The following is a 27,075-nucleotide window of genomic DNA, read 5'->3' as shown; positions in this document are numbered from 1 at the left end:
TACAGTTTTGACTAGAGTGACTTGGGTTCGTATTTCCTATTGTTGTGCCAAACCAGGAATAAGGATGAGGAACATTTTCATTTATCGGGGATAAAAATAAAAAATAAAAACAACATTTCCACATTTAGAGTATTAACCAGTAAGTTGCCTTGTTTGGTTTGGGCTAACGACTCCAAAATAATATTGTAGTTTTAATTTTTTAGTAGAAGCCTATGCTGATGGTGATGAAAAGATAACGCTAATTACCAAAATTTGTTCCAGCTATTGGGCTCTTTTCTAGCACAAGAGAATGGCTTTTGTAACGATGAACAATATATTAGCCCAACATGCATGACTGTCCTTTTTCTTTTTCTTTTTTTATGTATAAGATCGATCGATTGACTGACGGTGAATATCATTCAGTAATTTGGGAGCAACTGTTACGAGCTAGCTAGCACTTGAGAAATGGGTGGCCCTATCAACAAGTGTATAGAGGTCAGGCTCAAACATTTGTGTGCCTATCAGAGTTTCAGGACCATTGATGCCGAACCAGTACCTAGTGCCGGTTAGCTGGTTTCTGAAAGTCGATTTTGAGTTGTTGGATTATAATTTTTAGGGGAGCAAGTCACCAGATAACTGCAATGAAAAGTTGAAACTGATGTGCTTGCAGAAACAGTTAAAAGATACTAGGAAGCAAGGTGGTCCACTCACGGGGGAAAAATGTTCTTTTTTTCTTTTTTACACAAAAGACGTACGAGAACTTCATTCAAATAACAAAACAGCAACAAAAATGGTTACCTAAAAGTAGCACAAGGATGACAATAAAAGCTACTCCTAATAACTTCTTGTGCCATATCCAATTCAGTGTCTCAAGCTAGCTTTGTTGCTCAAAAATGTTAAAATCGTGTTTCTATCTAGGCTTAGCAATTAAAGGTACACAAGGCTTGTTGAGCCAGTTGGACTAGATTTGTGAGATTGAGATCCTATGAAAAGGCGGTTTAGGGAGTTTCATCGATAGGTTATGGAACAAAACCCAATCTGCAAAATGTCCTTCAACCTTGCTCACCTATTTGCATTACAACATGAGACAGACAGACAATAAAACATGCAGCAAAAAAAGTTATATAGACTATCTAACTGCTAGAATATAGCCATGACTTTTGTTTGAAGGCGGCTATAATTTAAACACGAACAAGAAAAACTGCAACGTGAATACGTGTCAGAAATGTCTCTATGAAGTTGCTAAATGTCAGAAATGGTATTCTGATTCCTTATTTCTAGGAGTATTCCCTGCCGAATTTTACTCTTATTTCATTCTCAAAGCCTGTACTGTGAAATGATTTAAAAGCTTATGATGAAAAGTAAAAAAACGAAGCAAAATATAAAGGAAAAGATACAACGATGACGGAAATTTCCAAATTCTCATAGCTCACATTTGCTATTGAAGTCATTGTTAGGGAAGGGAAAAGAGGAAGGTAAAACTCAAATGTGCGCGCGGTTCTTCACATAGAATGGTATGATTTTTGCAATCTGTTTTCTTTAGAATGGATGATACTAAACAAGATAGCGAGAAAACAAAAGGACCGTATACTTGGTTCTGCGCCCAAAAACAAAATCCGAATAGAAGCATCATTCTTCTTCTTCCTCTGTTGTTAGAAAATGGGATCTTTAACCTATCATATCAACTTAGAAAACACAGAGTTTTGGCTTACATTTGCTAAAACGCAATTGACACATACCTGAAATGCTGCAAAAAAAAGTTATACTTGTTTAAGTTATTTCCCTACTATTAATATTGGCTGAAATTCCATATGGCAGATCATAATCTTGGCAAAAAGCACATTTAATTTCTAGGCCATCAACAAGAACTGAAGGTAAGGGCAAATGGAATACATTTCTATCATTTAAACCTCAAATCAAGAAAACTTGTTCTTTGCTCATATTCAATCTAGCCTAAAATTAAAGTATGGAACTACCACAAGCAAGACCTCTTCCAGTAAGTAGAGACCGGAACCCCAACAGAGCGAACAATGTCCACTGAAACTCTTCTATTTCCCAACTCTGCACGATTTCCCACTACAATCGCCAACCTTGGCATCATAATTTTACTTCATTATGCGGACGATCTTCACAAGTGAAATTTCATCACAATATAGTCAAAACACGTTCAGAACTGAAATTTCATTGGAACCCCGATGAACCTCGAGGTTTCCCCTTGATAGAATTGAGGTGTTGGGAGACGAACAATACACCCATCACAATTATAAGGCAGCCCACCAGCATACTAAAGAAGAGGGCACCAGGTTGCCTAGTTTGAACAAAGCCATACACCCCATCGGAGGTCACCAGAATGAGGTCAGTCAACCCGTCGTTCGAGAAGTCCGCACAAATCAGGGCATGAGTGGGTGCTGATGGAAGAACAACTGTTGCTAGCAGACTTCCTCCGGAAGATAGCACTACAGCTTCTTGGTCTCCTGCCGCAAGGACCAACTGTTGATTGTCGTGAGCACGCAAGGAGAAGGACTTCAGTGTGGGGACCACCGTGCCAGCATCCATCATCCCCGAGGGAGATGGAAGGTTCGACCAGGAAGCACCGGTGAGAAGCTGCCACTGCCAAACTGCATCGTGGCCATGCAAGCCAGGCGAATATGATGTTACCTGAGAGATTATTACACTCTTGAGCTGCCAATTCTTCAGGGAAGAAAAAAGAACATAAAAACAAACAAGCCCTCTACTTAAGGTTTGATTGGTCTCGCCTGTGATGGCTACCATTAGAGAATCTATCAACTACAGATTAAAAAAAAAATTGAGAAAGGACTCATTCAATGAGGAGTGTATGCAAGTCAACAACAATATACTGAAACTCATGATCACTTATGAACACGGATCATTCCAGTAGGAGGTAGGTAAACATTTAAGGGAACATGGGGCACCACGTTCCCTAATTTGTAGTGCGATGAGGGTAGGCTCGTATAGAAAAATTATTACAACCTATGCAACTTCGGAAAGTGGAAACCAATTAAATGGCCTAAAGGAAGAGCTTCAAGACATACTGGTTATAAAGGCATTTTGAGCAGGCCAATCACACATTCCAGCAGAGTTTACGTGTGAGGGGGGTGGTGGTTTGGTCATGTGGACAGATGGTGGTTAGGGAGCTGTGCGTGGAGACATGGAGTATAGGGATGGTGTTTTTGGAACTGAGGTGGGGATGGTGATGGTGGTGGTTTGAAGCAGTGGGATGGAGGCGTTAGTGGTCTTAGGGGTCAACATTAACTCATTAACACAGAGAGGATTGAAGATGTTGCGTTTTCTAATGCAAAGAACATAATTATGTAGTTTACCAGACATACCATGGTTTCGAGAATTAACGACTTTGTTCAGGTTAATATAGTTTAAAAACAATTTTTCTTGGCAACAGCAAAACCAGTTTAAAGTGGAAAGGCTTTTCATTTCAATGTAGAAATAATAACGTGGCAACAATTCATCGGCCCAGTGGAAGTTACCTCTCACTTGTAAGTTCCATTTAACCTGTTAGACCAACAATTCGAATACGGGTGTTTAATGTAAATTGAGAAACATAGAGGGAGATCTTCGAAATTGTCGTATGCTCAAGTCAGTGTAATTTACTCAATATTCTATTACTTCTCAAAATTATCACGAAAATACTTCAGAAAGCATTTTGACCTTTTTCCAGAAAAGAATCGAAAGTAAGTCCAGAAAAGAAGCATACCTCCCCTCGATTTGTTAAGAAAACAACATCACCATGGCTTCCCTTACGATGCCGATGACCATCACTTTTGGGGATTAGAATGGGCGTTGCAACCTCTAAAGAACTTACATCCACAGTTCTACCAAGGCTTCTAGAGAATTCTCCATGTTGAAAGAAGTTAAAATGGGAATGATGACATATAGAAGCATTGAAAAGTTGTTCTCGTACTGGAACACCGGAGGTTGCAACAGCCCAACAGGGTCGCAGCACTTCCATGGATCCACTTACAACTGTCTGCTCAGCGCCATTTCCTCCAACCACCTAAAAAGTGAGCGGAAGATTATATCAATATTACAAAAATGTGACCAGCAAAAGTATGTCAAACCTCCTCCAGTTTTTTGATAGGCATTTTAAAATTTAGCACGAAAAAATGTACACTTAGACCTAGAGCTGCCTAAAGGTTCATATGTGGTGATATGGTTCTATTTAAGTAAATAATCTGCCAGAAAAGAGTTTAACAAAAAAAAAAAACCTCAAGGAACAGCTCCCACATAATTTCCACTCCTTGTGATTGTATATGCCACCAACCAGTACACAATATATCAGTGCCCTCTGAACTTAATTAGCCCTACAGGGGTAATCATGAAACAGCTACGAGACCCAACATAGTGGAATCTAGAAGTAAGATTCTGAAAGAAAAGAGCAATTAAATAACCTGTAGTGTTTTTTGAGAAGCATTGAATGCCATTCCAACCACTGGTGCAACTTCTTTAATATACAATCAAACTCTAAAGATAAAATTCTGAGGAGTCAGAGAGTACAAAAGAAACAATAGTTCACCTGGACATGATCTAGGACTCCATCTCCATTAATATCAGCATGGAGGCCACCTTCTTGAAGATGAAGCTGATTGAAATCCACGAATTAACGTAAATTTGTCAGTGGCAACTAGCGATGCAGCAAGCAATCAGACAGAAAATTAACAATAATTTAAACAGAAGAATGAATGAAATGTCTCTACATATTCTTTACATACTATGAAGCACCGACACTGCAAATAGGTCCCAATTTTCGTGTCGGGACACTGGGACACGCCGAAATACACATGGGACACGCCACATGGCACATCCATTTTATTTATTTAATTTTTTGGAGTGGGGTGGGGGGGACACATCGGCGACATGGCATGGACATCTGGGGACATGGCTGGGACACATATGGGGACACAGCGGGCTAGATTTGTAATACTCTTTAAATTTTCCGGTGGTAAACATGCTATTATTGTAAATATTTGAATCGTACCATGCTGTGTCCATTATATTTATTTGAGTTTTTGGAGGGGAACACGTCTGGAACACGGCACGGACACGGGGGGGACATGTCTAGGACACATATGGGGACACGGCGGGGTAGATTTGTAATACTTTTTAAAAAAATTCGGGGATAAACATGCTATTACTGTAAATATTTGGGTCGTAGTAGAGAGTACGCTACAACATCGTTGGAAGACAAAAAATAAAATGGAGTGGCGTGCCATGCCATGCCCCTCTCTCTCTCTCTCTCTCTGTATGTAGATACATGTACTGGTACATATGTACAGATGTATATATCAGCACATATACTTGAATATCGTAGTATGTAGTATGTACAGATATAGGACATTTCTGCATATACATATCTGTATAGTTGTATATAATTTATCAATTTATGGTGAATGTTAATTGTTTACATTTTGCAATTTAAGCATGGGAATAAATATACATGTGTGCATGTGTGTATATAGTGGCATTACTAGGAGACAATCGAATTCTAGCTATAGCAGTATAGCTAGAGCTAATTTGTCTTCATATCGTCATATAAGGGTGGCGTATTTGACACAGGAGCTTCTTTGTATACTGAGGAGCAGATAGCAGAGGCTATTCATGAAGCAATGCCCATGATGGTAGGTCCACCCCCTTATTTCGGTTTCAATGACCGCGCATTCTACAAGCCGTTGGTGGGTGTAGAGAGTACGATAATATGGTGTGTGTCATTGCTTTGCAATGGCATACAGTTTCGTGTCCCCCGCTGTGTTCATGTTCTCATTTTTTTGTTCAGCCAAGTTAGGTAAGGGCGTTGGGGGACATAAGACTAGCTACAATCCTAGTGATTGTTTTATTTTTGAAAAAGTGGATTCTTCTGAATTCAAACCTACATCCTGCACGGAAACCTGAGAATTGACACTTGCACCAAGCAATACCCCTAAAATCTATGGGTTAGAGGACAGAGGATGTGTTTACTAACTCTGTACATAAACAATATATGTATAGAGCTGTGTTTTCCTGTCAACACACAGAAAAGAAGATCTATTTCTCTGCATTTCTGCCAGGATTTACTTTCTGGCTCCTTGTAAAAAAGGAGCTTATTAGAAGTATGTTCATTTTTGCTTTCTGTTCCTTGTACAGTCCCATAACTGGATATCTGTACAACCAAATCAATCGAGACCGTGGACACCCCAATTTGGATAGGCCCTTAACAAACTCTCAACCCAATCAATGACACAGCAAAACACTTATTTATGCACCCGAATGTGTGCATTAACTAATATATCCCGGAAAAGTTGAACTTTAACAAATAAAAAGTATATATTCAAACATCCTAAATTAGTATCAGAAGTTTCTCAGGTTCCTTAAGGCAACTAATACAAGAAACTAAACACAGAAATGATTTGAGGACATTTAATGTATTACCTTACATATCATACGGCCAGATGCCAAATGAACCGCTTCTATCCCTTCCTTTTGGTGAGCCACAACAACATTAGGAACCCACCAAAGCTGTGTGTAATTTGTTATCGTAGGAATGTAATTCATTGGCTGCATCAACAAATTAAAAGTTATAACAAGGAATTGTTGACAGAAACTAGCCAGAGGAGAAAGGTTTACGATATTCATAACAAGTCTCTTTTTTTGTCGGTGGGCGGGAACTTGAAATCATGATCCTAAAAATTCCTTGAACTTCCCCTCGATGTTAACTTTGTGTTTAAACTAAAAACTTAAATTCCAGGCCAAAGTTGACCCTCAAATATACAATTAGCAAAAGGACCTCTGAACTTCGATTTCCTTCAATTTGAAGTTTAATTTCATAGCCAAAGCTCAGACACAAGGTAATAGGCCTGATTGAAGACCATTATCACAATTCCATTGACTCCATAGCAACATATTTACAACTAAGAAGAAATGATATGCATCTCGACAGCCACTAAAAGAGGTTCTCCAAGTACAATGGAAACCTCCATGGGAAATTTAGCAAGTAATGTTATATTTGGCATGATATTTATTGGAAGTTGATTTCGCTATAGGTACATGGAAACAGTGGGCAAATAAAACCTTCTTGGATTTCGCAGAACCGGCATATTTTGCAGCTTGTCCAATCAGGTTTGGAATTTTCCCGGTTGAGTCCTTCCCTGGAGGGTGGTTTTCCTCAGGCTTGTGGAATGGGTAACTGGTAGCTTTCCCACCTGTTTTCTTCAATGGTTTCCTTTTATGCCGCTTGAAATGAGCCAATTTTAATAAAGTGTCCTCCCGCCTATCCTGTTCAAAAAGTACTTGCAGCGTGAATCACTACAAGATTGAGAAAATTCCGAAAAAGAATAACTACACAAGGAAGAAAGCAAAGTACTATATTGTACATACCCAGTGATGAGGCATGACTCCGAGGATTGATTCTCTAAATTCCCTACATTCAAACTACACATGATTTCAGACACATAATCCAGGAAAGATGTCAGTGACTTAGCACAATGTTTCAGACAGTAAAGCAATCCAAAACTATCACATTCCCCGTATCCAGATGGCTGTTACAAAGATGCAAACAAATACCTACATTCTTAGTTTCCAAAGATAGATCCAATTTTATAGTCTCAAAAAGCTGCCTGGGGCCAATCAAAATGGGTTCTTTATATGTGGAAAATGTTTATTGTGATATACAGTATACTACCTAAGAAGCTCAAATATGGATACGGATACGGGACACGAACACGACTCGACATGGAAACACGGACACGTTATTTCTCCAAAAACTAGGACACGGATACTTTGGGCTTGGGGTGATTTCAGTTCGGTCCAAATATTTCCAGGACCGATCCCGACCGGAGTTGAGTTCGGTTCGGTTTGGTTTGGGGTGGGATCGGTCCGGTCGGGGATTTCGGTCCGCCCAAAATATAAAATTTCTATTTAATTTAAAGTATATATATGTAAAATATATAAAATATATACTTGGTTTGGTTCGGTCCAGTGAAATTCTAGGAAACCGAGACCGAACTGAACGCCATCACCCCGACCGAACACCGAACCAATCGGTCAGTTTTTTTCGGTCCGGCAGGTTTTGTAACACCCCTACTTTGGGCCATGGGGAACATGTTAAATACATTTATAAACAAATGTTTATATAATATGTATTACATACATATAAAATTCATATATTATATGAAGATTTTTTTTTTCAAATTAAAGATAAAAAATAAAACCAATGAGAAAACGAGAATAGAAGATTGTGTCCCATATGTGTGGGAGCATGTCCAAAACGTGTCCAACTCAGGAAAAACAACTAAATACTCGAGTTTCGGTCACATCTTCACGTCAGAACGTGTCCGTGTCCGAGGCATCTGTGATACCCATATGAAAGGCCGGAGATGTTTCCGTGCTCCTTAGATACTACCCACTGATGGTGGTCATGTCTTTCTTAATCGTACTTGGATGGATAATGTTCGTGCAAGTAAAGTGGCAGAAACAGATTATCGTATTTGGTATAATAGTTGAACCGTCTTGGTCAAGTGTCAAAAACCTAAACCAACTGAGGAGGCACAACCCAGTTCATCCACCCCATGTTATCCCAACCTGAGTCTGAGCAAGCTGTTGGTGAGACTAGTCAAACACATGGTTTAATGGTGATGGAAGTTCCATTTCCTCTCGATGTCAATAATGTGTCAGACTGTCAAAACCCGATCTCAAAGGAACTACCTAACCATATTTTCCTGCCTGTTCAAATCCCTGACCTTGTTTGTGTTCCCAATACATTGGACCTTAATCCATGATTCCATATTTAGTTAATTTCTCACTATATATTGGTAATTAATCTCAAATTTTATCTGGAGAATGTGTTTCTCATGGAAGGATTTTTGAGCCTATTTGTTGGCCGCGGATATCCAGACTAATGTTTCTCCGTGATGTTTTCCATAGGGCATAGTTGAGCCTTAAACCCTTGAGCTCTTGGAGCTAGACCACACTTCTAACTCGTCGGAGTCGAGTTCCTCTAAACAAGGGAGAACTCATAGGGAACAAGATAGGCTCTTTATATTTGATCCTGGAGAATATTTACTGGTGTTATCATTATCTATGCAAGAATATTATCTAGTCACTTTAGTTGTTATTTTAGGATGTATCCATTAAATAATGTTGTTAGGCTATCTCATCTTTATTTGTAGTTATCATTTGGAAGAGGAAACTTAAAGGACTCTTCAGATATTGTTTTGAATAGTTTACAATATGGATTGAATTTGTTTTAGTGGTCGTGTGGATTGCCTTCAGCCCTTCACAACCCCTAGATGCGGATTTCTAGGGTTCCTAGGTGTAGATTCCAAAGGCTTCATCTTCGTTTATTTATCTTCCGACCAACTAAAGATGAAAAAGTTTAAACAAAGAAAAGGAGAAAAATAGTAGCAACGGATGAATTCCTATTAAAAAGTACAATGAACTGGAAAAAGCCTTCTCAAGTGGTAATGGCACAAAAAGAACATTCACAAGGCAAAGAAATTTGAAATTATGTTTCAAACACTACTTGCCAACCCCTACTAAACAAAAAGGGTGGAGAATGTGAGACCAAAAAGATGTCGAATAACATATGTGATTCCACAAAATCCTAATATTTCCCGCCATAAAACCATTGTCACTAACCAATGCAAAAGGAGTTGATTAGTACTCCTCACCTTGCTGCACATGACATAGCAGCATGGAAGTAAACAGCAATAAGATCTCTCTGAATATCATCAGTGATATTAAGTTCTACATGAGTCAAATACCAATCTAAAATGTCAACTTCAAGAGGTACAAAGCACATGTCTATTCCAATTGGCTTGTGAGGATCAATCAGAGGTACACCGGGAAGACCACTCCCCACCCACCCACCCACAAGGATTGAGAAACAGCATGAATGACTGTAAACAGGAATCTAAGCACATCATCGACATGAATAAATACGAATGGAAGCACAAGATGAATAGGAGACCACACACACAGGAAAAGCTCAGAAACTGAAGTCAACAAACAAAAAGCAGTGCACAAGGACTGTATGATTTACAAATCAAGTATCATCATAAATGAAGATGATCTTAAGACCTCGTTCTAGAAGAACATGCAAAATATAAGGATTGATCAGTAACAGACAAATCACAAACCAATACATTAAAAGCATTTAATTTTCAAACTGGTTCACTGCATACCTCTCCAGGATGACGGCTGTTCAAAGCATGAGCGTCAAGTTTGTAATTATGCTGTGGAATTAAGTGCAATGCATCTGAAGAATGTGCTTCCATATTCTACAACCAAATGATAAAGTTAGAAAACCAAAGATGGCATGCCTTGTATGAGTATCGAAGCTACAATATTAATCACATGCTAAACGTCGAGTACCAAGTAAAGAAAACTGTCGAGTACCAAGTAAAAAAAAAAAAAAACAGCAGTAGTAACATAATTAAGTAATCGTTCTGCCACTGTATGTTACAGTTCTTGATATGGTTGTTTACTCAACGCCAAAATGTAGTACCGAAGTAGGAGAAATGAACAAACGCCAGAGAGATAGCAAATGTAATAAATACAGAAAGGGGTTAACCTCATTCTTTCTGCTCCATCGCAGTGTGCCAGTTCGACCAGCATATGCATAGAATGCAAAATGGCGTAAATCCACAGTTCCAGAATTCTCAGAAGCCTGTATAGGACGCAAAAGATTCATACTATCAATGTTCTGCTACGAAATCATTAAATAATGAAACGTGAAACACGATAAGCAAAACTATTATGTCATTGCTACTGCAATCAAGATAAGCTGATTTCTTGAATCACTAGAAGTGTTGCCATGAGAATCACAGTCTATTGTAAGATGATGTAAACCATGTCTACAAGTTTAATAGTAGTAACATAGGTAGAAAAGAATGCGATATTTCCTTATGCCTCATTTTATCCCTAACCTTGTGCAAACCACATTCAACTAAAGAATCTCAGAATAAAACTAGATAAACACACACACGAAAAATACGATCTCACATTCTATGACAATAATGAAGAAAAAAGTACTCCCTCCGTCTCATTCTCTTTTTGTCTCTATTGTTTCAATTGCCTACATATTTCAATGTGGATCTTCAAAAATATGCAATAGGTATCTTATTTTATAGATTTCAATTTGTTTTATAACACAGTTTTCAAAATCATGAAAAACATTATAGATGGAAATATAAAAGGAATAATGGACAAAAAAAATGGTCGGAGGGAGTATAATATTCCATCCAAGAACAAGCACTGCAGAATATAAAATAAGTCATACAGTATGAGAGGCTCCACCGTTTCGGAATTTAGAAATGCATATAAAGCAAAAACGTAAATGGAAAATGCATAATCTAGCTAGCCTCACTAGCACGAAGACATCATGTGGAAGCTCCTATGCATGAAAAAAAAAAAAAAAAAAAGGTAGACAAAGCCTAGTTACTAGGAAACTCACCTATAGGACTGAATATGTTATCCATAGGCTGTTATAAATAGGTTGTGGAAGCTCCTCTACAGGAAGCAGGGTAGTCAAAGCAACTCACCTAGAGGGCAGAATATGTTAGGGAAAATTAGCCATAAGGACGGTAAAATATTTTTCATTTAGGGGAAGGACGCTAGGAAAATAGTTCAGTGGAGGTCTTTCAACTTTTTGAGTTTTTTTGCCATAAGGCCAAAACATGTTTAGGCACTTTCATAGGATTTTAGGGTGCACTTTCCTATTATAGGGTTTTTGTGGTTTAGGCACTTTCATAGGGTACCCTAGGGTTTTAGGCACATTTGTCCTTATGTTTGATTGCAAAAGGTGCTTGTCCTTAAGCTCAAAAAATGTAAATATGAAGAATTTTTGGCTAAGGCAACCAATATGTTATCCATAAGTTGTTTTACAAGGGGATGAAACTCTCTGGATTTCAAGCAAAATTGCCAGGAAAGTTTCAGGAACTCCTAACAAAATCCAAGAAAAACTTGTTGTAGACCCTTCCTGAATACTAAGAAACTCACTAGGAATATTTTTTTGTATCGCCAAGAAGGAAATTTTATCGATAACTCGATATTGGGTACATTGAGGAAAGGGAAATGAGAACATGTTGCGGACTGTAAATGGCTTAGTCGCCAGAGGAAGATTTTTGTCCAAGAAATATTATTATTATTATTATTATTATTATTATTGTTATTGTAATTTTAATTATTAGTAATAGTAGGCACTTAATATTTAATTAGGTTATTTTTAATGTTTCCTTTTATTTCCATTGGGGTTTCGAGTCTATAAATAAGACGTTCAATGATGTAATCATCAGACTTGATTAATGAGAATTTGAGAATTAGAGTTTTGACCCTTGCGTGTGCCTCTCTCCTCTCCTCCCTCTTCTTGTCTTGTCTGGCGTCAATTGGTATCAGAGCCCAACGCAGCTCTGACCCATACCACACCCCCCCCTCCCCCTCTCTCGCTCTCTCTCTCTCTCTCTTCGTGAACACGATACTATTTTTGGGTACTATTCATAGTGCCCAGAACAGCCATCAAAACAGTCCCGAAACCAAAGTTTTCCTTCCTAAACCCTACCCTTTCACAACCCTGACATAAACCCTTAAAGTCCCACATTCTTAACCCTCTTTTGCACCGCAAAATTCTTATCTCCAGCCATAACGATGGTTACCAATGCTGAGTTGAACTCAAAAATTGATGCTCTATATCAAGAACAAGGCTTGAAGACATCAGTGGAGGAGATTAAAAAGGCACAACAAGTATTGAATGAAGATATTGCACAAATAAAAGCACTTTTGAAAAAATTAGTAGCCACAGGTTTGGAAAGTAAACTGAAAGATAAAGATCAAGCTAGTGGGTCTGAGAGTGTTCCTCTTCTACAAATTACAGGCAGTGTCGATGACCAAGAAGAAGTAATTGAAGAGAAGGAAAATCCGACACAAGACGTGATTTTATCAGAACAAGTGCTTCTTGATGATGAAAGTGCACCCAAATTATTAAATCCCTCTGACTACCCATGAACATATTTCTTTAGCTCAGAAAGGATTGATTTTATTGGCATTGAAGATTTTGTTTCCGTTATCAAGCTGACCAAGATTACTTGGAACCAGAAGCAAATCAAGAAGTTGCCATATTCAAAGTACTTAATCCGTTGGCATGAACGAGTGCAATATTTAGACTTTAACTCGAACTTGAGGACGAGTTCTTTTTCTATGTTGGGGAGAATGATGAGGACGGTAAATGGCTTAGTCGCCGAAGGAAGATTTTTGTCCAAGAAATATTATTATTAATTTATTACTATTATTATTGTTGTTGTTATTTTAATTATTAGTAATAAGAGGCACTTAATATTTAATTAGGTTATTTTTAATGTTTCCTTTTATTTCCATTAGGGTTTTGAGCTATAAATAAGACGTTCAACAATATAATCGTAAACTTGATTAATGAGAATTTGAGAATTAGGGTTTTGACCCTTATGTGTGCCTCTCTCCTCCCCTCCCTCTTTCTTGTCTGGCATCAGAACATCGAGGCAAGAGTTATGCATCCCAACTATACTGGCACCTATACCCTAATAAATCAACTACTCAAGAAAGCAAACCGAGAAACAAAATGCCACACATTCAACACAATATCGGATGAAAACAGAAGATAAAAACTCAAAAATTTAAAAAGACTAAACTTCCACTCTCCAATTCCATCCAAGCAACTCTTGAAGTCCTCAACCAAATACTCTTTGCTAGTGTACTTTCCTTTTATCCAAACAGCCATTCCAGTTTTGACAAGATCTGGAACTTCCTCAACTTCTGGTATAGTGCTCTTGAACCACAACACCACATAAAAGCAAACTTCCCAGCAAAATTTTTGCATGTTACAGAAGCTATTCTAGATCCATATGCTCAAGTGATCAGACAAATTTAATGGGCACACGCAGGACACATACTACCAGTTCATTCATCAGCTCGGATCCTCCAAGACAAATGGCAAAGTAGAAGCCAATTTGGCGCGTTTCCAGTTCAGAGGAACAAAATGGGTATAGCTATTGTCCCTGTAAACGACTTCCTAGAAACATACTAATGACTTATTCTGAATCGATGCTTTTCGTTCTACAGCAATTCCTACATGTTCTTATAAATTTCTGTGAACAGTTTGGCTTACAGTTTATAACAACTTGTCCTGAAAGTTTTCTAATGTGTTGATTATCTAAAAGTTAAAATCTTTTTCTTTCTTTTTTTTGAAAAGAATTTAAAACTATTTTATGAGCTTACTTTTAGATATCGTATAGGAACAAGCATTTCCGATCTCCCATTGTATTCTGAACCAAAGTTCAAGCTCCCGTTTCTCATACCATTTCCCTTTTTTGTTTCTTGTTCTAGCAACTAAGGGGCAAATCTAGGAATTTACATTGTTACTGGTACGACTTAGGATCTCTTGTCTAAGGACAGGGAAAGAAAAGAAAAATGTAATTACTTGTTTTTTTTTATATATATATATATTCTTGCGTGCCAAACAGAAACAGATAGTTTGAGGGATACTATTCAACTTCTTATGATTTTCTTATCCCAACAAACAAAAGTTAAGTGTCAGATTCTCGCTCTTCTTCTCCTTTTGCTCAACAAATCCTAGAACCACACAGAATCATAAAACAAGCTAAAAGACATGCCCGAAATCTAATAACCAAATATAGTTGATAACTACTAATAAGCCAAAATGGAAGTCCAATTCATAGCAAGCTAGTTTGTGTAGGAGTGGAAACATGATTAAGTGAATGAAAAGGGCTACAAAATCCTAATGCTCCTAAGCCCCAAAAGGTCCTTACTTCTTTTTCAGTCGCACTTCTTCTATGCTCCTCAGCGTTTTTCTCCGCCATCCCAATTTCCTCAAAAGGATCAACATAAATCTGAAACCGTAAGAAAGAAGTTGGGGGAAGTTATTATACAAGAACAGAGGAGAAGAGTGGAAATGCAAAATTTCAAAGTTATTCATGTAAAGAAAATGTAAAGCAAATCAAATTCCATTTTCCCCCGCCAAAAGGGAAAAGAAAATTATCATTAGATAAAATTACAATCTGATTATCATAGCAAGATAAGATAAGAGATGAGAAATCGAAAGTACATGCTAATGTAGCAATAGCATAAATGGTGCCAAAACCCTATTGTCAGGGAGAACCTGACCAAATATGCTCACTGACAAGTGACAATGCTGATCCCAAACTTCAGAAGCCCTAATTTCTTGAAAACCTCAGAGCCCGACTACTGAAGTTCACTCCATCTAAAAACCGGGATAACATCTTTCATTCAACAGAATAATTATATAATTTTGGGCCCTCATCTTTACACAAGTTTGGAACAACAAAACATTACGCCAAGAGACCAAATTCAAACCGCTTGTAAAATTGACTCCCGTGGATATATTTTGAGTGAAAGAACTGGAGCCTACACATGCACAAAACTCTATTGGTCGTTCAGATCTGCGGGTTCTGCAAGGCCATAGTCAGGGGCAGAATGAGAATTTTCTTTTAGGGGGTGCCAAATTCCGAAAGTTAAGTATGAGAGTAAACTAGAATGCAAACTAAAACTCCACCAGAACATAGAAGCAGTTTCAATCCAAGCTTGTAGAAAACGACAAAGCAAACCGTTTTAACACGTAGCCCAACACCGTATCAAAATCTAACTCAACATTCTTTCAAGTCACGTAAGTCATCTATGAGCAAAAAGTCTAACCAGCTGTTCCCTAAATATATTTCGGGCAAGTATTTCATTTAGTTTGATTTGCTGGACACTTTCCGTCCCACTTCTTGCATCGTCTCACATTAAACTGAGTTTGGGCCTTGCATATGGGGTGCCAATATAATAGAAAATTGCTTCATTAACATGTGTTTAAACACAGGGCACGTTCAATTCCCGGATTAATTGTGGGAAGGATTGGAAAAGATAGGACTAGATCAGGGATAGAGGAGACATATGGGGTCCACAGGATAATGAATGGGATCATGTATTCCATGGGATTAGTTGAATTATGTTTGGTTAGAGTGGGACAAAGAGTGGGATAAAAGAATGGCAATTAGTTTTTGACCATTGGATGAGGAGGGATCTAAGCCGGAATAGGTGACTATCTAATATTCCATACAAGGGACTATTTCACAAAATAGTCCGAAGACATCCAATCCCTCTCATAATCCCACACACGACAAACACAGGACTACAAGTAAAGAGCCTCACCAATCGGGGCGTAAAAGGCGACCAAGGCATACACCTCGGTACGCCTAAGGAAATTAGGCGACTGCCTTTGTGGTTCACCGCCTAAATTTTCGCACCCTGAGGCGTTTGGCATTGCCTCACCGCCCCAATGCCCCAAGGCAAGCCCAGAAAATGCCTTTGAAAACATTGGTCCTAGTGTGGGTGACGTAAAAAATAGAGAGAATCGTGTCGAATCAATTACATGTGATTTAGTGGTCAAAATCTAACAAAACCATCTCAAGTTTTACGGTCCCTCCGATGAAAAATGAAGAAGATTAAAATTTCATCACATCACAACTAGGGACACTCATGTTAACCCACACATTATTCTTGTTTTGTTTTTTTTCCTATTCTTCAGCTTTGTCATGGAAGAGAGTTAAATACGAACTAGTAATATATAGGAATACTCAAATTTTGTTAAAAGATTAACTGAACAATACAACACAGTAGTACACATAAAAGATCAAGAAAGACGAAACGTAAACGTACATGGGGCTGCAATTCCATTCTTCCACCAACGATTATCAATCCTGCATCTCCATGCTTGAGAGTATAATTACTTATGGATATAGATATCTCCCTATGATGAGCATTATGTGGAAAATCCTCCTACAAATTATAGGGTATGAGCTAAACCAAAGAATTACACTTGAAAGTCCACAATGGTCACCACACGTGACTTTATCAAATACATAGCAACATAAAATGAGAAGGCAACAAAAAAAAAAACCTGCAGATTTGCCTCCCAGAGCTTCTGGAGGTTGTGATCGAAACACATTACAGACCAATCTGATGTAACAACAACTAGGACCTGCTTCTCTACTTGACCATGCTTATGAATCCGGTCAATAACTCCAGTTGCCATTGCCACAGCACGTCTTCCAGATGCAACACGGATCTTGTCAGGCAACAGGGAGACCTCTGCAAGAACACGTGCGTCACTGAATCCTTCATCCACACGCCTAGCATGGGGCTCCAAAACCTAGATCCAAACAAGAGGTGAAAAAGCTACAACTAACCATAATAATGAATAATGATGTTGATATGGCAGAGGAAGGCAACTGTATCAGTGAGCAAGTAGAAAAAGGACAGACAAATTAAAGCCTTTTTGTAAAGCTTACATCCAAAAAACGTTTCCTCGGTGATTGGAATTAAAAAGTAACCAATCTGTATTATCCCTGATAACCACTGGTACAAAAAAGTCCACAAGCAAAATTTAACCACATAAATTGGGTTTCCATCTCATCAAAATACCAGGATTTAGTTGCAGCACCATAGTACACCAAGGGTATTCACGTGAATACCTTCGATTTTCATCCACACGACAAATATACATGTTACTCATATTAATTTCAGCCCATTGCACTGTACAATTGAACAGCCAACCCACTCTACTCTAAACTTGAACAGAGGCAGTCAGCCACTTACAAGTTACAACCTTCCTCTTCACCTTCTTCACCAATAAGTATCCATCATCACACATTGATTTGAAGATCTCAAAAGAGGTTTGTTCATGCAAACCAATTGATTCGTTGGATTTGAAGATTTTTGGTTGTCGTGCTTATCTTATTTGCATGTAGGGATACAAACAAGCCAAATCAACCGAACAATGTCAGGCTCGGCTCGGCTCGGCTCGATACAATATTGGCCTAGCTCGAGTTCGGCTGGGTTCGATTCGAGCCTAAACAATTGAGCTCAAGTTTGGCTTGGTTCGACTCAAGCCTGAACAATTGAGCTCGAGTCCGGCTCGGTTCGATTTGAACTGGAGTTCAGCTTGTCTGAAATTTTTGAAGCTTGGGCTCAGCTAGTTTGAGTTTAACAAACCAAATCGAGCTAAATTTAGGCTCAAGTTCGGCTTGTTAGAATTTTTGAAGCTCCGACTCCGCTCGTCGAAACTCTTTGAAGTGAAACGAGCCAAATTCAAACTCGAGTTTGATAAGTTTTATTTTATCACAAACAATTTATATATACCCCACTAAAATATTATCTATGAAAAGTCCTCCAAAAAGTTATTATTTATATTTTGACCCCTGGTTTGCGAGCCTAATCAAACCACATACTCTTAGTTTTAGGCTTGGCTCCTTCATGAAACGAGCCTAAAAATGAGACTTGGGTTTGGTTCGTTTAGTAAACGAATCGAACTCGAACGAGTTCTTATCAACACGAGCCTCGAACAGTTTGCAAACAGCTCGCTTCATTTGTAGCCTATTAGCATGTGCAGGAGGGAGAAATGTCTAAGCTTGATCCCAAATGCATCTTTCTTGGTTTGTAAAGGTATCAAAAATACGGGCTTTGGGATCCTGTGGCAAAAAAGAGGATGACTAGTAAAGATGTTGAATTTGATCAGGTGCTTGTGTTGAATCATCAAAATGATGAAACAAAACCAGTAGGTCCCATGGAGGAATTCACAGTCGAGGAGGAGCTCAATAAGCAGAGTTCGTTCAATGACATAGGCGATGCTGATCATGACCCGCAACAGCAAGATGAGCCTTACATAGCCACAAAAGAGAATTGGTGAGCCTTACAAAAAAACGACAAGAGGCCAATTGTCGTTAGAGACGGAATCGCTCCATAAGAGCAAGACTTGGGAATTAATTGGAGAAATTGCCCAAGGGAAAGAAGGTTGTTGGCCACAAATGGGAGTATTTGGATTATTATTGGCAATGGTCAATATTTATGACATGGAGTTGGAGCAACTTGATTCAAAAACTACTTTCCATGAAGACTTAGACGAGCAGAATTACATGCAACAGCCCGAAGGCTTCAAAAAGCCCCGCAAGGAAGAGTACGGTGATTGTTGAAGAAGTCACTATACGGCTTGAAACAGTCTCCTAGATAGTGGGACAAACGCTTTGACTCATTCATAGTGTCGCATGGGTACACAAGTTGTGAATATGCCTATGGGACTTACTACTTGCCAATGGTTCCATGGGGTGGTGTTTATCTTGTACTCTCCAAATGGATCCCGAGTTCACACTTGGATCTGAAAGACAAGAACCACCGTTAGTGCCTGATGTCCAGAGACGTTCAGGGAGCCATTAGGTAAGTCTCAACTCAAAGAGAGGAAGTGCAGGAGCTCTGAAGGTGAGCATGAATGGCGTACCTCTCTAGGGTTTAGATCTAAACGTTATATGAGTGACTTAACTTGGGCTCCTAGCAAGCTTGTGCTAGGCACATGCCATAATTGTTCTTGGAAAAACGTCATGCATGATGTACCGAGTGCCACATGGAGGCCAAGTGACCAAACCGTCTCCAATTAACGCGCAGACTCTCAATTTGATTCGGGTCAAAGAGATCCATGCCGGGGCTCAGCTCTGTAGATCAAGGTGTTTGGGCTTTACCCCTGAAAGGCCATACTCTCGTGCCGGCCCAAGAGGTTCGGTTCGGCCCAAGCGCTCAGCCTCTTGGTGCTGATCATCCGCTAGGCCCAATAAGGGGTCATGGTTCGGCTAATTACAAGTTCATATATTTTACTTATTTTCAGTATTCTAATAGTCAATAGGTGCTAGTTAGACGGTCAGGCACCGCCTAGTGCCTAGGCCGCCTAGAGATTAGCCGGGTTTTTAACCCTTTCCTATTGTTTGGAAATATTCTCCTCCCCCCTCTCCAAGCTTTGAGTAAGTAGAATAAAACATTAAATAACATCCAAAACAGAGGAAATAGAGCCTCCACACACATAATTTCACTACAAACGGAGCCTACATGCACATGATTTCACTTTATTTCACAACAAAAATATGGAAAAGAAAAAAAAAAAAGTGACTACACAAACAGCAAGTATTAGGTCAAAAGCACAACAAACAGAAGGAGAAAAGAAAAAAAAAAAACAAGGACTACATACAAAGAGTTATTTTCTATGTTGATGACATGCCAGTAGCGGCAAAATGGAAGCATGATTGAGAAGTTGAAGTCTATGTTGAGCAATGAGTTTGACATGAAGGATCTTGGAGCTGCCAAGAAGATACTTGGGTTAGAAATCCATTGATAAAGAAGGGCTGAGTTGAGGTTCTTTCGGAAGAGTAATACTTGCAGAAAGTGCTGCAGAGGTTCTACATCCAAGACGCCAAGCACTTAAGTATCCCACTTGTAGCTCATTTGCACTCTCCGCAAAGTTGCATTCTAATTCAAAGTATTAGGAAAAAAGCACATGGCAGAGGTTCCCTATGCCAATGCAGTTTTCTTATGTATCTATCTGATGGTTTGTACAGGACCTGATGTGCAATCAGTGTGGTAGGTGCAGTGTTTTAAAAGGCGCGCGCTGAGGCGAGGCGAGGCGAGGCGCAAGGGTTGGGTTTCGTATAGTTGAGGCAAAGCGCAGAACCCATAGACAGTGTTCTAAAACAAGGAATTAATCGCCGATTAATTGTTGGCGGGGCCTATCCGATTAGGTTGGACTAACGATTAATCACCGACTACTAATTAATATGCACCGATTAATCGCTTGAAGGTGGCCCATAGGCGCTGATTAGGCGCTGATGCGCAAGCTTTGGCACAGAGGTGCAAGGCACAGAGGCAAGGGCTTCTTCTATTTTTCTAAAGCTTTAAAACTAAGAGCCTTGCAGCCAATTGCACCGCTTGGCAATTTTTGGCCAATTTTTCCAATTGTGCCCCTCGATTGGAGGTTCTCTGGCTATGCCTTTAGGGGCAATTCAGTCTTTTCCTTTCTAATGACTGTTAGTGGATGCTGTGTCATGCTGACACGTGGGAACACTGGGAAGAGTCCAGATTTTTCGTTCCAGTTTTTCTCCTCTCGCACACATGTACGCCGAGGACAAGCGAGCTACCCAACGGAACATAATTTATAGGGAGAAGACGAAGACGATACAGGGAGATTCTCCTCACCCGCGATCATCTCCGGCCACTCCGGTAAGATAATCGTACCCCCAAAGCATTCCCTTATTCAACATGATTTCCCCACTCATTCTAGGGTTTCAGCATTCACTTCTTCTTTTTTCTTCCTGAAATACCTGTTTTGTGAAATCATTGATTTACTTGTTGTTCCCCAATCTTGTTCTTCTGCTTGCATAGAGAGAGATAGAGAGAGATGTTTCTAGAGATAAATCGGGGGTTCTTCGTCGTGTACGGGTAGAAAATCCTATTCTTGTTTATAATTACATATATCCATTAAGTAATTAAGGCCTTCCTTTGATACTTCCCATTGAATGGGATGAATATGACCTCGGAACTAAAACCCAAACAATGAAAAATGCACTAATTGAAGACTATCCCATGAAAATTAAGGCAAAACACCATTTGGGTCTGGTTTGTCTCTGGCCTCCAACAAGAAGTGCAGGTCATTTTCGGAGCCCCCGTATTATATAAGGTAATTTGCAGCTTTACAACTACCTCAATTACTAGAAAACAAGGTAAGAAAGGAAACAAGAATAGAAAACTTCAATTTTTGCATTTATTTTGGCACCAGTACTGTGATCCGCAAGAGAAGTGTTATTGAGAGGATCGTGTCACTACCTTGGAAGTAAAGGCAGATTCCTCCCTCTTATCTCTCCACAACTTGTTGTGGCTTTGTATATATGTGTGCTTGTGTTCAAGGAAAAAACTTTGAGGTGTAGCTGTTTGGTAGAAGTAGAACAGCATGAATACCCTTGGAAAAAAGTTTGGATTCAAAAGAATTTTCTGGGTTGCCATGCTTGTGTTTTTCACTGTAAATTTGAGCTACAATGTTTTGGTATTATTGTTTTCCACTGCATGATTAGTTTATTGTTATTATTGTTCTCAAATTTGTATTTTAGCAAGTTTTCGCATTTGGCATGGAGTTTATGGTTATTGGTTTTAGCATTCAGCAGTTGTGGAGGCAGATGGCTTCTAATACTTCAAGAGATGGATGTTTCGACTGCAATTATCAGGTGCATTGCTATTTGCTGTCGTGTGCAAGTCCTGATATACTCTAGGGTAGCAATCTTTGGCATGGAGTTTATAGTTATTGGTTTTAGCATTCAGCAGTTGTGGAGGCAGATGGCTTCTAATACTTCAAGAGATGGATGTTTCGACTGCAATTATCAAGTGCATTGCTATTTGCTGTCGTGTGCAAGTCCTGATATACTCTAGGGCAGCAATCTTTGGCCTTCGCTTCTACAGCTTAACCTTAATCATTTTGTATTGGATACGGACATGTTCTAGATGATACTATAAGCAAGTGTGTGCACCCTACATATTGTATGTATCCTGTGAGATTGTGTGCTTCATCCTTGGATTCTTTGGAGTGTAGATAATATGTAGTGCGCAAGTTATTTGAGGTACAGTAGTGGGAGTGGGTGAAACCCCAATCCCTTGATCTTGAGGGAGTGATCGATAAGTTGGAAAGTAGAAATCTGTTCTGGGATTGTTCATGTTCACTGAACCATGTTAACCTTTTGCTAATTGGTTCCTTACCGGTTCAAACTGGAAATCTGTTGTTAGTCTACTCTTGCTTTGACCTGGAACGTGCTTAATGTCATTGTTATTTGGTTCAAGCTGTAATCTCCTAACCGTAAGGGGCTGTCTATGGTAGTCATTAATTCCTGCAGTTATTATATTTATCGCCTATCATTGAGGGGATGTTATTTGGATTATCTCTCTTCCTTTGTGCATGGTTGATTATAAGTCCTGTGGCTGTACGTGTCCAACTAGCCTTTTGGGTTTTTTATTGTGAGATGTTGCTCTGTCCAGCTAGCCAATTCTGTCCTCGTGTATGAGGTCGCCGGCTTTCTTTTGAGGGATTGCACAGCTTACTTATGTTAAGTTGTGATGTACTCGCATTCCAACAGCCTTGTCATTTTGGTTTATTCGAAGGAGCTATCATGTGGCGACAATTTATTTCCATTTGTGCTAATGCCAATCTTTGAGTGGCAGAAGTTAATATCTATAGTTGAGTTGGTCTAAACTCATCCCATCTAGCAGTCAATGCCACAAGAATTCAAAGCATTTCAATGTTGCAATATGGCCGAACTCATAGGTTTATTATGTAGTTTTACAGGCATGTGGCTAACATGTGGTGAATGCCCTCTTAGTTTTATGCCCCTCTTTTATGTTACTTTTGCCCATGTGTTTCTTTCCATGTTTTTGGCGTGTCAATGAGCGATGGTTATGTTCCAGCATCTTGCTACCCTTCATTGAGTTATGGATCAAGCTGTCTATTTGACCCTGTCTTTTTTTTGTCAAACTACGGATGGAATAGCAGTAAAAGTGCATAATGTGAATATTCTACTTGAAAGGGGGTTTCTTGGCAGAGCAAGTTGATCGAGTGTTGCATGCGACTTCCGCTTGTTCCGGTGGCGTTGGCTGCTGAAACTGGTTGGACGAGGTGCGATTCTTGCCCTTTTAAGTTCTCGCCTTTTTTTTTTTCGGTTCATATTTTCTCTTCATGTTCTGCAGCCGATGGTTGTAGCTGATCAAAGTTTGATGCAGTGCGGAGTTTGTGTTTTTTCCCTTTCATACCTCCTGGACATTTTTGGGGGGGGTTTTTTTTTTTTTTTTGTTTGGCGGGGGGGTGGGGGGTGGTAATAGTATTTCCATTTGCCATCTGTGTAGGGCTATCATGCACAGTTTGTGTGACGTTCCAATTGTTTCTTTGGTGGCTTTGTTCCACCTATTCCCGCGTTAATATTCCTGGGCAATTGTGAAGTCTTCCTATGAACACCAAAATGTGTACCTCTAAGAATTTGTCATTGATATGTTGCCAGAGTAATTATGCTTGTGTGGTTTTGTTACGGCCTTCTTTGGTGCCATGGATACTTTTGTGGTGTACTTGCATAAATATTTCTTTTTCCCCCATCAACCTCGCCTAGCCCACCACCTCGCTCTTGCCTTCGATAACTTCTGCGACAACCTCGTTCGTGGTTAAACCCTACCCTTCGTTTATCCTCTGGGACCAACGGGTTGCGCACATCCTCGTCGATAGGGCTTGGAAAAAAGGGGCTAAGCAAAGTGGTCTTGGTTTTTGTGCTTCCCGGGCGGATGGGACTCCTATCTACCAATGCTCTATCTCGTGTTGTAGTTCGACTCCCCTGCAAACGGAACTCTTGGCTATTCTAGTCGCTGTTACATGGGCCCTACAATTTAATTTCAATGTCACTTTCATCTATTCTAATTGTTTAAATGCTATTATGCAGCTAGCAGGACGGTCTGATTCACACTATGCGGATAAATTTTTGTTGCACAACCTTGGTCGGGAACTCTCCAAATTAGATTTTTGCAGGTTATCCAAGGTTGATCGTAAGGACACGCACTCCGCCCACTGTCTAGCAAAGCGGGGTTTGCTGTCTCCATCCACGTCACCAAGATGCAAAGGGGATTCCGTTTTGGACCGGAGCTACTGCTGATAGCCATCTTTTGTTCCTGTAGCTTCCTTTTGGTTGCATATATTATGGTGTTGTGTTTTCACTTCCCTTGTAATCTATAAACCTTATTTCCGCCATCAATGCATTTCTAACATTTTCCACAAAAAAAAAAGAAAAAATGGTATAAATTAGTTGCCTGTTTTTGATACCTTCGTATAGTAGACATGTCTAAGATAGAGCCATCGTTTACTTTGCTGCTTGGTTTTAGCTTCTCCTTTTACATTGTTTCTCTATAGAGCACTAAATTATTCTGCTGAATAATGATAACTAACATGTTTGATTCCACATTACTTTTGGGATGGATATGGTTATGTTTATGATGCACTAAAAGCAAATTTTTTGGTTTGTATGATTTGCTTTTCAACTCTTGCACTACTTAACTATGACTTTGAAGTATATGCAAACCGCTCGCAAAACAGATTCTACGATGAACTACCTTAGTTTACAATACCAATACTCCAAACAAAACAATGCCAGGCACGAAACACCTCATGCCAATACCAGGCATGAGACACCTCGTGCCAATACCAGGCATGAGACAGCTCGTGCTAGCACGAGCCGATCACCTAGTAACTGAAAATGCATCCTAACCCTTCATCAGAGGGTTAAAACATGTTCCAACACATCCAATAAAACTCTTCTCTCAATTTTTCAATGGGCAATTTATAATCCATTGCATGTTGGTTGTTTAATCATTTAAGGCATAAGAAGTTGAATCACCCTCTCCATCAAGTTGAGATCAATTTTGTAACAAATAAGTGCCTACCACTATCATTATATAAGACTTCGGGAATACTATATTACTCTACCCAAATCACATGGTTCAAACCCTATCTTTGCCCTAATTCAACAGTAACCACCAAGCATCATGAACTAATAGCAAGAAAAACAAGATCAGTCAAACATACAACTCAAAATTCCCCACAATAGGCACGAAATAACTTCATGTAAGGCTTGTATAACAAAGCCAAAAAATATGAAAACACCTGATCTTCGCCGATGTATTATTACCTGAATCTTGGCGTCATGAGTGGCCACGAGAATCTCCTTCTTTCCATCTCCATTGAGATCGGAGACTAGCGGCGGTGGGAGACGCTCCGCCTCGTACTTGATCGGGTATTCCTCTGAAAGATGGAACCACGCCTCTCTGAAGGAAAAATCGCCTTCGTGCTGGAATTATGCACAAAACGCATATTTAGATAAATACAACTTGACCGGACAAAAAAATGAACTTTAAAGCAGCAAAAAAAAAAAAACTAAACCGATCAAATCGGAAGAAAAAACAGTTGATAAAAAAGGTAATCAGAAGATACCTGAAGAGAGAAGAAGATTGCGAAGGCGCAGAGCATGAGGATCGCTAAATCACGCTTCCTCATCTTCCTTCGTCGTCAGATCGATCACTGACAGGACAGGGAGGGAGAGAGAGAGGACTCAGCGGAGTGGTGAGTCCACGGACTGGGCAGTGGGCAGTAACTGGGGGGTGGGCTTGGGGTGTAAAATCTGAAGTTGGGCTTGTGTCCCCGTTTCTTAACACTCTTTAGTCCTTTGGGATTAAACTAGCAATCACGAGGGACCATCAATACTTTGTTTAGTAACTTAAAATGAGTTTGGACTATGAATGATGGACTACCGAGCCAAGGATTAGGGGTATTAGAAATATTCTGGGGATATGGTATTAATAGTCCAAATCCAATTCATTTTTATTATCAATTTCTTCAATCAATTCAATCTCATCATCTAATCGCATCTCAAATAAACATGATATTAATAATCTCATCATCCAATCTCATCTCAAACAAACATACTCATTACTAATCCCTTCTCATTACCAAGACATTCTCATTATCAATCTCAATCATAATCTCATCTCCTTATGAATCTCACACATCTATCACTATTATTAAACGGAGCCTTAATACACATGTTTCGTTTTTACAAAGCTTGGGATTGGTCCAAGACGCCTGGAACTTGCGTATCAAAAAAAAAAAAAAACTCCCCTTGAACTTGATCAATGAGACCGATGGGAGGATCCCCACCAACTATTTTCACTACTCTCATGAGTCATGAGTTGAGAACGCCATCCCGAAGTACCAAAAGAGGAGAGCGTGACTCCTGACAAGTATAAAACGATGCTAAATAAACTAGATTTTTTCATAGGAAGTCAAACAGTACGTCGGATTAAGAATATCTGCACACATGCAACAAATTTAATTATGGATGCCTTTTAACGAATTTAATGATAAAATAATAATAATAAGTTTTTTAAATTTAATTGTGGATGCCTTTTAATTTACAGAAGTCACACATGCACCAAATCAATTTCATTCTTTTCCTTGTTATTTTTTTTTATCCGCTTCCTTCTTTTCCTTGTTCTTATCGCGTTTCAGAGAGAGAGAGAGAGAAAGAGAGAGCGCACCGTAATAAAAGAAGAAGAAGAAGAACCCACAAAATCCAATCGTCCCTCCTTTCTCTCACAGAATCCCTCCTACCAGATCTGATCGTCCTTCCATCTCCCTCAATATCTGTCACGCCTTCGATT

General features: G+C 39.3%; 1 protein-coding gene across 1 annotated transcript; it reads right to left on the bottom strand.

Annotated features, from left to right (window-relative positions):
• Positions 1–1,806: 1,806 nt before the first annotated feature.
• LOC131336162 (uncharacterized) lies at positions 1,807–26,059 on the bottom strand. The gene is made up of 13 exons (XM_058371889.1): positions 25,850–26,059; positions 25,548–25,706; positions 16,931–17,182; positions 16,690–16,809; positions 14,781–14,861; positions 10,556–10,651; positions 10,167–10,262; positions 7,363–7,416; positions 7,057–7,260; positions 6,418–6,543; positions 4,529–4,594; positions 3,710–4,009; positions 1,807–2,637 (listed from the first exon to the last, which is right to left on the bottom strand). Exons 1-13 carry the CDS (start codon positions 25,910–25,912, stop codon positions 2,161–2,163), a joined length of 2,094 nt encoding a protein of 697 aa, XP_058227872.1. The 5' UTR covers positions 25,913–26,059; the 3' UTR covers positions 1,807–2,160.
• Between the last annotated feature and the right edge of the window lie 1,016 nt (positions 26,060–27,075).

This window comes from Rhododendron vialii, chromosome 8a (genome assembly GCF_030253575.1).
Source record: "Rhododendron vialii isolate Sample 1 chromosome 8a, ASM3025357v1".
Lineage (NCBI taxonomy): Eukaryota > Viridiplantae > Streptophyta > Magnoliopsida > Ericales > Ericaceae > Rhododendron > Rhododendron vialii.
Note: the sequence above shows the minus strand (reverse complement) of the source record. Positions and strands in the feature narration are given on the sequence as shown.

Excerpts from the sequence above, each read along its gene's own strand:
- LOC131336162 (XM_058371889.1), bottom strand. The coding sequence starts at position 25,912 with ATGAGGAAGCGTGATTTAGCGATCCTCATGCTCTGCGCCTTCGCAATC. Across the intron at positions 14,862-16,689 it reads GAATGGAATTGCAGCCCCAT|ATTTATGTTGATCCTTTTGA; the intron begins GTACGTTTACGT and ends TTACGGTTTCAG. Across the intron at positions 4,595-6,417 it reads CTGGCCGTATGATATGTAAG|CTTCATCTTCAAGAAGGTGG; the intron begins GTAATACATTAA and ends GATTTCAATCAG.